The 15,196-nt window shown below is 43.8% G+C and overlaps 1 protein-coding gene across 1 annotated transcript in view; it reads left to right on the forward strand.

The window, feature by feature from the left end:
* The window catches only part of VPS16 (VPS16 core subunit of CORVET and HOPS complexes), a 55,558-nt gene extending 42,970 nt beyond the window's left edge, over positions 1 to 12,588 (forward strand). Inside the window, exons 18-24 of the mRNA XM_067468512.1 lie at positions 2,409 to 2,506; positions 2,798 to 2,905; positions 3,969 to 4,046; positions 6,738 to 6,907; positions 9,316 to 9,412; positions 10,488 to 10,591; positions 11,664 to 12,588. Coding sequence (XP_067324613.1) covers positions 2,409 to 2,506; positions 2,798 to 2,905; positions 3,969 to 4,046; positions 6,738 to 6,907; positions 9,316 to 9,412; positions 10,488 to 10,591; positions 11,664 to 11,799 — 791 coding nt within the window. The 3' untranslated portion in view covers positions 11,800 to 12,588. The remainder of the gene's footprint in view (positions 1 to 2,408; positions 2,507 to 2,797; positions 2,906 to 3,968; positions 4,047 to 6,737; positions 6,908 to 9,315; positions 9,413 to 10,487; positions 10,592 to 11,663) is intronic.
* Positions 12,589 to 15,196: the final 2,608 nt, after the last annotated feature.

Raw genomic sequence — 15,196 nt, forward strand, 5'->3', positions numbered from 1 at the left:
GCGAATATACAGTCGAAGTGAAGAACAGATTTGAAGGACTAGATTTAGTAAACAGAGTCCCAGAAGAACTATGGACAGAAGTCCGCGACATTGTTCAGGAGGCGGCAACAAAGTACGTCCCAAAGAAAAAGAAAACCAAGAAGGCAAAATGGTTGTCTGCTGAGACACTGGAAGTAGCCCAAGAAAGGAGGAAAGCAAAAGGAAACAGGGATAAGGGGAGATATGCCCAGTTAAATGCGCAATTCCAGAGGTTAGCCAGAAGAGATAAGGAACTATTTTTAAATAAGCAATGCATGGAAGTGGAAGAAGACAACAGAATAGGAAGGACAAGAGACCTCTTCCAGAAAATTAGAAACATTGGGGGTAAATTTCAGGCAAAAATTGGTGTGATAAGAAACAAAGATGGCAGGGACCTAACAGAAGCTGAAGAGATCAAGAGAAGGTGGCGAGACTATACAGAAGATCTGTATAGGAAGGATAATAATATTGAGGATAGTTATGACGGTGTGGTGAATGAATTAGAACCAGACATCCTGAGGAGTGAGGTTGAATGGGCCTTAAGAAGCATTGCTAACAACAAGGCAGCAGGAGACGACGGGATCCCAGCTGAACTGTTTAAAATCTTAAAAGATGATGCTGTCAAGGTGATGCATGCCATTTGCCAGCAAATATGGAAAACACAAGAATGGCCATCAGACTGGAAAAAATCAACTTACATCCCCATACCAAAAAAGGGAAATGCGAAAGACTGCTCCAACTTCCGTACAGTGGCCCTTATTTCTCATGCCAGTAAGGTAATGCTCAAGATCCTGCAAGGAAGACTCCAGCAATACATGGAACGAGAGTTGCCAGATGTTCAAGCTGGGTTTAGAAAAGGCAGAGGAACGAGAGACCAGATTGCCAATATCCGCTGGATAATGGAGAAAGGCAGGGAATTTCAGAAAAACATCTACTTCTGCTTCATTGACTATTCTAAAGCCTTTGACTGCGTGGATCATAATAAATTGTGGCAAGTTCTTTGTGAGATGGGCATACCAAGCCACCTTGTCTCTCTCCTGAGGAATCTGTACAAGGACCAAGTAGCAACAGTAAGAACTGACCACGGAACAACAGACTGGTTCAAGATTGGGAAAGGCGTACGGCAAGGCTGCATCCTCTCACCCAACCTTTTTAACTTGTATGCAGAACACATCATGCGATGTGCGGGGCTGGATGAATGCAAAGCTGGGGTGAAAATAGCTGGAAGAAACATTAACAACCTCAGATATGCAGATGACACCACTCTGATGGCCGAAAGCGAGGAGGAGCTGAGGAGCCTTCTAATCAAGGTGAAAGAAGAAAGCGCAAAAGCCGGGTTGCAGCTAAACGTCAAAAAAACCAAGATTATGGCAACAAGAATGATTGACAACTGGAAAATAGAGGGAGAAACCGTGGAGGCCGTGACAGACTTTGTATTTCTAGGTGCAAAGATTACTGCAGATGCAGACTGTGGCCAGGAAATCAGAAGACGCTTACTTCTTGGGAGGAGAGCAATGTCCAGTCTCGATAAAATAGTGAAGAGTAGAGACATCAGACTGGCAACAAAGATCCGCCTAGTCAAAGCCATGGTATTCCCTGTAGTAACCTATGGATGTGAGAGCTGGACCTTAGGGAAGGCTGAGCGAAGGAAGATCGATGCTTTTGAACTGTGGTGTTGGAGGAAAGTGCTGAGAGTGCCTTGGACTGCGAGAAGATCCAACCAGTCCATCCTCCAGGAAATTAAGCCCGACTGCTCACTGGAGGGAAAGATACTGGAGACAAAGTTGAAGTACTTTGGCCACATCATGAGGAGACAGGAAAGCCTGGAGAAGACAATTATGCTGGGGAAAGTGGAAGGCAAAAGGAAGAGGGGCCGACCAAGGGCAAGATGGAGGGATGGCATCCTTGAGGTGACTGGACTGACCTTGAGGGAGCTGGGGGTGGTAACGGCTGACAGGGAGCTCTGGCGTGGGCTGGTCCTTGAGGTCACGAAGAGTCGGAGACGACTGAACGAATGAACAACAACAATAATAGAGTAAAATAATAAAAGTAATAGAGTAAAATGATAAATGTAATAAGGATAATAATAATAGAGTAAAATAATAAATGTAATAAAATAATATAATAACAGAGTAAAATAACATGCTTGACTTGAGTATAAGCGGAGGGGGAGTTTTTCTGCCTAAAAAGGGGCTGAAAAACTAGGCTTATACTTGAGTATATACAGTAATTAAAAAAAAAGAAGCACAGCCTGTTATAACAAACATTCCAACATCCAATGGAAACCCTAATTTCCCATTTCTTTGGGGCAAATCGATCGATCATTGCTCAAGATATCCATTGAGCTGGTGGGGTGAGGTATCAAACTCACTGTTCTTTCTCTTGTCCAGTGTACACGGTCATCTTGCACCTGAAGAACGAGCTCAACCGCGGCGCCTTCTTCATGACCCTGCAGAACCAGCCAGTTGCCATGAGCCTCTATCGTCAGGTGAGGACTCACCTTGTTCCTTTCTGGTGGAAACAAAGCAGAAACTGGGGAACATGAAGAGTAAAAACACAATCTGAGATCTTTCATGTAGTTGAGATAAGCACGACCCCACATTGAACCATCAGAAAGAAAAGCTGTTATGATTTCCATCACCCAGTACTGGGCAATATTGGAAGTACTTTAGAATTCCAGAAAAGGGCTGGTCAATCTGTAGTACTATCACTATGAAGTAGATATTGTCTTCCCCTTGCATTTCCCTCCTTCTTGATGGCTGGGCTTTGTTTCCTCCAGTTTTGCAAGCACCAAGAACTGGATACGCTCAAAGACCTCTACAACCAAGACGACGACCACCAAGAGCTCGGCAACTTCCATGTGCGCTCCAGTTACGTCAACGAGAAGGTGGGTGCTCTCGGTGCAAGGCAGGAGGTTTGGGGGGGGGGGGGATCCTTGGCAGTCACATACTCTCAGCCTCAGTCACCCAATTAAGCTGTTTTATTCAAATATCGCAATCTATATAAATAAAATGTTATGCTCGTTTGTGGGATTAACCTAACTCAAAAACCACTGGACGAATTGACACCAAATTTGGACACTACACCCATAACAGGCCAACAAGTGACCATCACTCATAACCTCCCCCCCCCAAAAAAGAGCAGAAAGGACTTAAACCCCCAAAAAGCTAAATGACGGAAAGCTAAATGACTGTACAGAAAAAAGGGAAGGAAGTAAAGAGGGAGGGAAGGAAGGAGAGCAAGAAAGAAATAAAGAAAGAAGGAGGGAAAAAGAGAAGGAAGGAAGGGAGAAGGAAAAAAGAAAAGGGAAGGAAGGAAGGAAAGAGGGAGCAAAGGAAGGAGAGAAAGAGGGAGGGAAGGAAAGAGAAGGATGGAAGCAAAAAGCGAAGGAAAGAAGGAAAGAGGTAGAGAAGGAAGAAAGGAAAGAAAGGAAGGAAAAGAAAAGGGGGAAGGAAGGAATGAGTTAGAGAAGGAAGGAAGGAAAGAAGGAAAGAAAAAAGAAAAGGAAGGAAGGAGGGAGCAAAGGAAGGAGAGAAGGAAAGAGAGAAGGATGGAAGCAAAAAGCGAAGGAAGGAAGGAAGGGAAGAGGTAGAGAAGGAGGAAAGAGAAAGAAGAGAAGGAAGAAAAGGGGGGAAGGAAGGGAAGAGGAAGAGAAGGAAGAGAGAAGGAAAGAAAAAAGGGAAGGAAGGAAGGAAGGAAAGAGGGGAGGTTGACCACAGCAACGTGTGGCAGGTACAGCTAGTAAACAATAAAAAGGCATTTTCAAAACATAACAGAAAATTGTGAGTCCTATAAGATCCTTCATTTGAGTGTGTGTTTAGCTGTCGTGTTTCTGTTTATTTGTTCAGTTCACATCTCATCTGAAGTCCCAAATGGTTACAACAGGCTAGGAGAGATATATGGGATTCCTTCGAGTCCAGATTAAACAGCTTTCCCCCCTTCTTTCTCAGAGAATCGAGGGACGGGTGGCCAGTTTGCAGAACGCAGTGGATGAATATTACAAAGCCAAGAATGAGTTTGCAGCCAAGGTGAGTGCCATTTTCAAGGGATACTTAGGTTACAAAAAAAGCAAACCCTTGGGGCTCAACTACACAGTTATTTTGAAGTCAGTCCAGACTGGCCCCAGAGGTGTCCACATGCTTTGTCTTGTTTACTAGCTTCTTTGATTAAAGGATTATAAGAAGCCTGATTTACTGGGACTACAGTGTCCAGAATTCCTCACACTTGTCCATGTTAGCTTGAGGACACTGAAAGTTGTGATCCCAAATAATGCCCTATTTACTCAAGTCTAATGCTCACCTTTTTTGGCTGAATGGCCTCAAATGTGTGACCGCATTTTTGTGTACGAACCCACATGATCTCTTGGATCATCTGGAGAGGCCCTGCTCATGCTCCCACCTCCTTCGCAGACACGATTGGTGGGGATGAGGGAGAGGGCCTTCTCGGTGATGGCCCCCCGACTCTGGAACTCACTTCCCAGGGACATCAGACATGCCCCAATGTTGGCAGTTTTTAGGAGGAGCCTGAAAACATGGATGTTCCAGTGTGCCTTCCTAGAATGAGGAGAACTCTCAGCAATATGCCCTCATAATGCACTTTAACACTGGGTTGTTGTAGGTTTCTCGGGCTATATGGCCATGGTCTAGAGGCATTCTCTCCTGACGTTTCGCCTGCATCTATGGCAAGCATCCCCAGAAGTAGTGAGGTCTGTTGGAACTAGGAAAAGGGGTTTATATATCTGCGGAATTAAAAAAAAACCCTCTAAAAATACAACAGCACAACAACAGAGAGGAAACAAACAAGGACATCTAATCACCTCTCAACAAACGTTTGCTCCAAGCACTGTCAGGCCATTATATGCTAATCAAGGTGGTCAGTTGAAACATTCACATCTAGCTCCAGCAGACAAAAGTCCTTTGTCTCACCCTGGTCATTCCACATATATATAAACCCTTTTCCTAGTTCCAACAGACCTCACTACCTCTGAGGATGCTTGCCATAGATGCAGGCAAAACGTCAGGAGAGAGTGCCTCTAGACCATGGCCATATAGCCCGAAAAACCTACATCAACCCAATGATTCCGGACATGAAAGCCTTTGACCATACACTTTAATACTAACTTAGGATGGACTGCGTTCATTTCTCTCTGAAAAATCCTATCCCAGTTATATTTTACCTTGTTCACGTCAGCATATTTTCAATTTCAATCTATTACATTCGGCCCAGCCGTTTTAAAATTGTTTATATGTCACCAGTGATGGTTTTTGTTTATGCGATTTATATGATTTGTATTTTATTGATTGGTTATTGATGCTGTGTTTATTGATGTTGGTTTGATGTACCTTGGGCTTGGCCTCATGTAAGCCGCACAGAGTCCCTTGAGGAGATGGTAGCGGGGTACAAATAAAGTTTATTATTATTATTATTATTATTATTATTATTTAACAAAATTAGAATGAGCTTTAGCTTTGTGTCATACTGAAATTTTTGTGCCGAGCCAAAGCAAAAGGGGAAGCTGCTTCAGGAGCATTTGGAGCTCCTCTTTGAGAGACATCATCTCTAATTTCATGACCATGCCTCAATGCTATGCCATCCTGGGATTTATAGTTTGGTGAGGCATCTGCGCCAGCTGCGCCCGTACCTTGGGAAGCCTGACTTGGCCACAGTAGTCCATGCTCTAGTCACATCCTGTCTAGACTACTGCAACGCTCTCTACATGGGGTTGCCTCTGAAGACTGCTCGGAAGCTTCAAATGGTCCAACGATCAGCAGCCAGGATGCTAACAGGAGCGGCACTCAGGGAGCATACCACTCCTCTGCTGCGCCAGCTCCACTGGCTGCCAATTTGCTACCGGGCACAATTCAAAGTGCTGGCTTTAGCCTTTAAAGCCCTAAACAGTTCTGGCCCGACCTACCTGTCCGAACGCGTCTCCTCCTATGAACCAGTTAGGACATTAAGATCGTCAGGGGAAGCCCTGCTCTCGATCCCGCCGGCTTCACAAGCACGCCTGGCGGGGCCTTCTCAGTGGTGGCCCCTCAGCTGTGGAACGCCCTTCCTGCAGATATTAGATACCCCTTCCTTGCTGGCATTCTGGAGGAAAGTAAAGACCTGGCTGTTTGAAAAGGCATTCGACTAAGCAGTGTGATTGATTGACTATCGGAACACGGAATATCGGATAACGAGTTTGGATTCTGATTTCATTGACGAGACTTGATGGATTGGTTATATTGATGTAGTGATGTATTGATATTGATGTCTAATGATTTGTGATGCTATTGCTTTTAAATGCTTAATTATTTTGTTTTGTGTATACCTAAATTGTTGTAAACTGCTCTGAGTCGCCTAAGGGCTGAGAAGAGCGGTATACAAATAAAGTAAATAAAATAAAATAAATAAATAAATCTGCACTCTTTGGCAGAAAAGGCTCAAGACCTTGGCAAACTACAGCTCCCAGGATTCTATAGCATTGAACCAAGGCAATTAGAACGGATCCATGCTACAGCTTAGATGCAGCCCAAGGTTTTCTTTTCCATTGCTAAAACGTTTTGTTTTGTTTTGTTTTGTTTTTAAAGAAGGAATTGTAAGCACGCAACAACTGTAATGCGACTTTTTTGGGCCAAATTATTTACTAGTGCATTTGCTAGCAAAGATTTGATGTTGCATTAGCCTCAGATAAATACAGTAATGTTCCTGCTTCCTCCGGCAACCATTTTTTCCAGGCCACAGAGGACCAGATCAAACTCCTTCGCATTCAGCGGCGGCTGCAGGATGACTTTGACAAGCCGTACCTGGACTACTCCCTCCATGATACTGTCTACAACCTCATCCTGGAAGGGAACCACAAACGGGCTGAGCAGCTCTATCGGGACTTCAAGATCCCGGACAAAAGGTCAGAAGGGTGGGCAGCTGGAGTTGTGGCATTGATTACAGGATTGTTAGCCACCATGAGTCAATAATAATAGTAATAGTAATAATAATAATAATCATCATCATCATCATCTGCAAGAAAGCAAGAAGATTGCACAGACAGACTACAAGCAGAGGCACAACACTGGGTGCAGTGCCTAAAGACCTTGGCCTGCACTTAAACACAATCAGCACTGATAAAATTACCATCTGCCAACTGCAGGAGGCCATTTTACTGGGATCTGCACGCATTATTCGCCGATACATCACACAGTCCTAGACACTTGGGAAGTGTCCGACGTGTGATCCAATGCAACAACCAGCAAAGTGTCTGCTGTGGACTCATCTTGTTGTGTTTCAAATATTTATTTATTTTATTTATTTATTGCATCAGGAGCAACCAGACAGTTGTATTACATTTTTAACAAAACAAACAAACTAACTAGCAGACAAAACACAAAGTTTGCAAGCTTGGTAGTTGATTAAATGTCCTTTGACCAGTATCTGGCCCCTTGGAGTGCCTCTGGTGTTGCTGCAAGAAGGTCCTCCATTGTGCATGTGGCAGGGCTCAGGTTGCATTGCAGCAGGTGGTCAGTGGTTTGCTCTTCTCCGCACTCACATGTCGTGGATTCCACTTTGTGGCCCCATTTCTTGAGGTTGGCTCTGCATCTCATGGTGCCAGAACGCAGTCTGTTCAGTGCCTTCCAAGTCGCCCAGTCTTCTGTGTGCCCAGGGGGAAGTCTCTCGTTTGGTATAGCCATTGATTGAAGTTTCAAATAATAATAATAATAATAATAATAATAATAATAATAATAATAATAGCAGCAACAGGGAGGTGTTCTGCCCAACAATTAGATATATGACCCAGCCAGTTGGAAACAGTGCTCAGTAGCCCACAATGGTGAGGATGGATATGTGTTTTGGACATTTCTCTTTGTTTTCTCCATTTTGGAATATAGAATTACAAGAGTTGCGAGGAACCACAAGGTCCCTTAGATATTTAAAGACAGTTTGCATGTCAGAAAGCAAAAGATAACTAGGACTTGGGCCTTAACGATCCACTGCCGATGCTTCAGACCATTTCTAAGTTTACTGCTTTTGTTCTAAACCTAAGAAGGATTGTGAAGAGGTGAAGATGTGCATGGGCGCTTCCTAGCCAGTGTCCTGATGCACATTGACACTGAGTTGGCTGATTGATTGATTGATGACATTTATTTGCTGCCCTTCTCACCCCGAAGGGGACTCAGAGCGGCTTACAAGTAAAAAGTAAATACAATATATTATATTATTATCATAGCACAATATTAATATTATATATTACGTTGTACTATAACATTATTCTGTAATATTATTAGTAATATTACATTTAATATAAAATATATAATTATAATATCATATTATTATTATTATTAGTATATTGTATTACACTATAATATTACATATTTATATTATATTATATTATAGAATATTATATTATAGAATATTATATTACTAGCTGTCCCCTGCCACGCGTTGCTGTGGCCCACATGGGGGTTCTGTGTGGGAGGTTTGGCCCAATTCTATCATTGGTGTGGTTCAGAATGCTCTATGATTGTAGGTGAACTATAAATCCCGGCAACTACAACTCCCAAATGTCAAGATTCTATTTTCCCCCAAACTCCATTAGTGTTCACATTTGGGCATATGGAGTATTTGTGTAGAGTTTGGTCCAGATCCATCATTGTTTGAGTCCACAGTGCTCTCTGGATGAACTACAACTCTGCCCACCAAACCCTTCCAGTATTTTCTGTTGGTCATGGGAGAACTGTGTGCCAAGTTTGGTTCAATTCCATTGTTGGTGGGGTTTAGAATGCTCTTTGATTGTAGGTGAACTATAAATCACAGCAACTACAACTCCCAAATGACAAAATAAATTTTTTGAGTGAAGGACATACATTGGGTTGTTAGGTGCCTTGTGTCCAAATTTGGTGTCAAATCGTCCTGTAGTTTTTGAGTTCTGTTAATCCCACAAACGAACATTATATTTTTATTTATATAGATATTATATTCTCAACTGAGGGCAGAGAAGGGCGGTATACAAATGCAGAAAATAAATAAATATGTGGAAGTGTACATTGCTGACTACATACATTGGAAAATCTTTTTTCTGAAAGAGGTATGAAGATATAAGTCTGCAAGTGAATTCTGACCATTTTGTTGTGGCCACTTAAAGATCTGAGCTGCATGCAGAGTAAAGGGATTTTCCAGTGTAGAATAGGTTCTTAAAAATGCAGACTTGAGCATTAACTACAGTGCAAATGAACGGGGAAGTGGAGGTTTCCTAAGATACGGCTATCCTGAGTCTGGCTGCTCTGTCACTCCAATTCTGCTCTACTCATGGTTTGTTTGCAGGTTCTGGTGGCTGAAGATCAATGCCTTGGCTGAGCAGGGAGACTGGGAGGAGATGGAGAAGTTCTCCAAGTCGAAAAAGTCCCCCATCGGATACCTGGTAAGGAGGGAAGGGGGAGTACCCACTAGCTGAAGTAGTTGGCAAGATGTTGGGAGTTGTAGTCTAAGGAAGGAACTTCTCCTTGTGGCTGTTTTTGGCAAGCGATTGACCCTCTGTAGTTGGCTAGCAAGTCTGGAGAGATTGCAAAGCATGGAGGTGGGGTTTGCAGCAAAACAACAGAGAGGAAACAATCAGGGAGAGCTAATCACCTCTCAACAAAAAATTGCCCCAGGCACTGCCAGGCCATCAAATGCTAATCAAGGTGGTCAGTTGAAACATTCACACCTAGCTCCAACAAACAAGAGTTCTTTGTCCCACCCTAGTCATTCCAGATATATAAACCCAATTTTCCTAGTTTCAACAGACCTCACAACCTCTGAGGATGCTTGCCATAGATGTAGGCAAAACGTCAGGATAAAATGCTTCTAGAACATGGCCATATAGCCCAAAAAAACCTACAACAACCCAGTGATTCTGGCCATGAAAGCCTTCGACAATACTTGTAAAAGTATCTGCATTTTGTTAAGGTTTTGTTTTCTAACTGGTGTGTGTATTTTTTCTGAAGGAGAATTGTTTAGAAATTGGGAGAATTTTGCTGGATTAGATCCATTTGGTCTAGCATGGCAATCCGCACTAGTGTGACCATTCACAATAGCTAGCAACCGATAGTAGACATAGAGGTCCTTGCCTCCATCCCCAAATCTTTTGACTCCTCCACACTGGCAAGCTTGACCAAAAAATCAAATGATAATAAATAGAATCATAGAATCAAAGAGTTGGAAGAGACCTCCTGGGCCATCCAGTCCAACCCCATTCTGCCAAGAAGCAGGAATGTTGCATTCAAAGCACCCCTGACAGATGGACATCCAGCCCCTGTTTAAAAGCTTCCAAAGAAGGAGCCTCCACCACACTCCGGGGCAGAGAGTTCCACTGCTGGGAAATAAGTTTCCCAAAATGATTTCAAAGCAGGAATTCATACTTCAGGCGTTCAGCAGTTGGTGCAATGGGCCTGCTTTGACTGGGACCAACTCTACACGCTGGTGTTGTTTTCATGTGGTATTCTTGGTTTTTTCAGCCTTTTGTAGAGATCTGTATGAAGCACCACAACCGCCACGAGGCCAGGAAGTTTGCTCCCCGTGTGGCTCCAGAACAGAGGGTGAAGGCCTTCCTCCTGGTTGGGTAGGTTCTGCATCCATGAAGGAGCTTCATGTCAGACTTTGCTCGGTTTGGCTGGATCATGAAGGCTTGCTCAAGATATTGTCGAAGGCTTTCATGGCTGGAATCACTAGGTTCTTGTGGGTTTTTTTGGGCTATAGGGCCATGTTGGTGTGGTCCAGAAATGCTCGACCACACAACAACCACCATGTCAGACTACACAGAGAAGCCATTGAAATCCACAAGCATGTGGACAATTTCAACAGAAAGGAAGAAACCATGAAAATGAACACAATCTGGCTACCAGTATTAAAAAACTCTAAAATTACAACAGCAAAACAGCAGAGAGGAAACAACCAGGCACATCTTAACACCTCTCAACAGAAGATTCCCCCAGGCACTGCCAAGCCATCAAATGCTAATTAAGGTTGTCAGTTGAAACATTCACACCTAGCTCCAGCAGACAAGAGTCCTTTGTCCCACCCAGGTCATTCCACAGATATATAAACCCTTTTTTCCTAGTTCCAACAGACCTCACTACCTCTGAGGATGCTTGCCATAGATGCAGGCGAAACGTCAGGAGAAATGCCTCTAGAACATGGCCCTATAGCCCGAAAAAACCCACAAGAACCCTTGCTCAAGATTCTTGCTCCTTTTTATGGTCTCCATTGTTCACATGACTTTATCCCAGAAGATGGGAGCTTGGTGCCTTTTTTGTGCCTCTGTTGCATATTGCTGAGTCATGGCCTGTTTTGGTGAAAGTTTGGTATGCATGTTTTCGAAATGCTAGGTTGGCAGAAGCTGGGGTTAACAACGGGAGCTCAGTCTGCTCCCTGGATTCGTATCTGCCACCTTTCAGTAAGCAAGTTGAGTAGCTCAGCGATTTAACCCACTGCACCACCGGGAGCTCCTAAAAATTAATATAAGATACTGTCTTATTTTGAGGGAAACAGGGTATCCGTCTGAACGCATCTCCCTCTATGAACTACCGGCTGCTAGGAATTGTGGGAGTTGAAGTCCAAAACATCTGGAAGGCTATAGTTTGTCCATGCCTAATAAAACTTTCCCCTTTTCTCTCCCTCTGCTTTGGCACCAGGGACCTGAACCAAGCTGCGGACGCTGCCATCGAGCGCAAAAATGAGACGGAAATGAGCCTCGTCCTGTCCAAATGCAACGACACAGCGGTCGCTGCCAAGATCAACCACGCGAAGGCTCAACTTGGGAAGAAGTAACTGACCCATCACCCTGGCTATTGAGGGGTCGGTTGTGGGCTGCTGGTCTGGAGATTTGGATCTGACTGACCACCAGATCTAAGCGAGATCCTTTAGACACCACAAAGTGTTAGCTGGTTGCAAAGATGAGAAAATGGAGTCCTTTCAACTGGGCAGAGGAGAGATGTGGTCACTGCCTTCCTTTCCTCCCTCTCATTTCCATGCATTGGCTGAATGCATAAGACATGTGTTTTGATGCAAAGAAGTTACTTTTTTCTTTCTGTCTGCTGTCTTTCTCATTCCTGTGACCATTTACACCATCTTGCTCCATTTTTCCTGCTTTTCCCAGACTTCTTGGGTACAAGAGCCAAATGCAAACCACATCTTTGCTGCTGAACTGCTCAAAATGATGGGTTCCCCTTCTTTTCTTCTCCTCTGAAAATAAGTCAGCTGCTTCTCCTTCTTTGCTTCTAACTTGTGTTCTCCTTGTGTCTCTGTCACCATGCAAATTTGTGCAACTAAATTGTGGCGAGACTTTGTATTGCTTTGCACAAGAAGTGCTTAAGGAGGAGGCATTAAATTTACTGACAGAAGGGTTGAAAGGATTCTTGGCCTGTTTAGTAGGATATCTCAGACCTGAGTTCTGCAAAGGGAAAGAACCGAGTCTGTTCCAGCTGCCACATTAAAACAGAGGTGTATTTGCTTTGGGTGCATCTCTCCAGAGTTGGCTCTCACCTGTAAATTTGTAAAGCAAGACGATTCCTTCGGAAGGAAATAAAATCATTAAAAAAAACTGGTCACATCCTTTGGGACATTTGACTCTTTCTTATATTGTCGAAGGCTTTCATGGCCAGAATCACTGGGTTGTTGTAGGTTTTTCGGACTGTATTGACATATTCTAGAAGCATTCTCTCCTGACGTTTCACCTGCATCTGTGGCTGGCATCCTCAGAGGTTGTGAGGTCTGTTGGAAACTAGGAAAATTGGGTTTATATATCTGTGGAATGTCCAGGGTGGGAGAAAGAACTCTTGTCTGTTGGAGCTAGGTGTGGATGTTTCAATTGGCCACCTTGATTAGTATTTGATGGCCTGAGGGTTTCAAGGTGTGGCTTGGTAGTAAACCTGGGAAATTCCTTGAGAGGTGATTTGTTGTTCCCGATAAGATGCGGAACAATGGGGAAAAAAGCAGGAAAATTGCATTCAAATCACCCCTGACAGATGGCCATCCAGCCTCTGTTTAAAAGCTTCCATAGAAGGAGACTCCACCACACTCCGGGGCAGAGAGTTCCACTGCTGAACAGCTCTCTCAGTCAGGAAGTTCTTCCTAATGTTCAGGTGGAATCTCCTTTCATAGAATCATAGAATCAAAGAGTTGGAAGAGACCTCATGGGCCATCGAGTCCAGCCCCATTCTGCCAAGAAGCAGGAATATTGCATTCAAATCACCCCTGACAGATGGCCATCCAGTCTCTGTTTAAAAGCTTCCAAAGAAGGAGCCTCCACCACACTCCGGGGCAGAGAGTTCCACAGCTGAACAGCTCTCCCAGTCAGGAAGTTCTTCCTAATGTTCAGTTGGAATCTCCTTTCTTGTAGTTTGAAGCCATTGCTCCATTGCGTCCTAGCCTCCAGGGAAGCAGAAAACAAGTTCACTCCTTCCTCCCTATGACTTCCTCTCACGTATTTATACATGGCTATCATGTCTCCCCCCAGCCTTTTCTTCAGGCTAAACATGCCCAGCTCTTTAAGCCACTCCTCATAGGGCTTGTTCTCCAGACCCTTGATCATTTGAGTCACCCTCCTCTGGACACATTCCAGCTTGTCAACATCTCTCTTCAATTGTGGTGTCCAGAATTGGACACCATATTCCAGGTGTGTTCTAACCAAGGCAGAATAGAGCATGGGGAGCATGACTTCCCTGGATCTAGGCACTAAGAAGGGTTTGCTCACTAAATGGGTCTTCATTGTGGAGCCTGTAATAGTTTTCCAACAAGGCAGCTGTTTCAGGAGTAATGCTCTGAAGGTAGTGGGTTCTGCAGCCTCTCGGTATAGAGGTCCATGAGCAGGTTTTCACTATTTCAATAAAGTGCTCGTATTCCTCAGGAACTGGTGCAACCGATATGATCGTCTGAGAATTTAGTCTACTTTGCCTTTCTGAAGTTGAATCTTCGTTTAAATCGAACTTCCTGAGGCCTTATAGTTGGGAACAGTTGGCATACTATTGGTTGGTGCTATGTGTTTGCAACCTGAGCCCTGCCACATGCACAATGGAGGACCTTCTCATAGCAACACCAGAGGCACTCCCAAGTGGCCAGCGACTGGTCAAAGGACATCTAATAGTAGTTTGCAAACTTTGTGTATTTTTATTTTATTTATTTTTAAATACAATATAACTGTTTAGTTTGCTTCTGACACAATAAATAAATAATCAGATAATGTGGATTATCTGCTTTGATAATCTGGAATATATGGAAGCACCGGGACTGTAGCACTGTATTAAGATCACTACTGACCGAAAGTACATGAGTTTGAAGCCGGCTCGGTTCGGAGTAAGCTTCTGACCAATTTGTGTAGCTTGCTGTCGACCTTTGCAGCCCGAAAGACAGTTGTAGGAAATTTAGGTACCACTTATGTGCAGAGGCTAATTTAACTAATTCATAAGGCCATAAAAATCTCCAGCAAGCATGGAAAGAATGAGGAAGTACTTCATCAGTATCACAAATGGACGGTGAAGCGACAGCGCCCCCGGTGGCTGGAATACCTTCATGAAAGCTGGAATGTTAAATAGCCTCTTGCTAGGAGTCAGCTGCATTAAGATCACTACTGACCGAAACATCATGAGTTTGAAGCTGGCACGGGTCGGAGTAAACTTCCAACCAATTTGTGTAGTTTGCTGTCTACTTTTGCAGCCCGAAAGACAGTTGCATCTGTCAAGTAGGAAATTTAGGTACCACTTATGTGGGAAGGCTAATTTAACTAATTTACAAGGCCATAAAAATCTCCAGCAAGCATGCAAACAATGAGGAAGTACTTCATCAGTGTCACAAATGGATGAAGCGACAGCGCCCCCGGTGGCTGGAATACCTTCATGAAAACTAGAATGTTAAATAGCCTCTGAGTGTCTGTCTGTATATGTTGTGTGTCTATGGCATTGCCATGTATATGCACATTGTAATCCGCCCTGAGTCCCTGCGGGGTGAGAAGGGCGGAATATAAATACTGTAAAAGGTAAAGGTAGTCCCCTGACATTAAGTCCAGTCATGTCTGACTCTGGGGTGTGGTGCTCATCTCCATTTCTAAGCCGAAGAGCCGGCGTTGTCCGTAGACACCTCCAAGGTCATGTGGCCGGCATAAATACTGTAAATAAATAAATAAAGTAGATGGGGCCCACCCAAGCACAAACTGGGGTTGATTCTGCTTAAC

The sequence above is a fragment of the Anolis sagrei genome, chromosome 5 (assembly GCF_037176765.1).
Source record: "Anolis sagrei isolate rAnoSag1 chromosome 5, rAnoSag1.mat, whole genome shotgun sequence".
NCBI lineage: Eukaryota > Metazoa > Chordata > Lepidosauria > Squamata > Dactyloidae > Anolis > Anolis sagrei.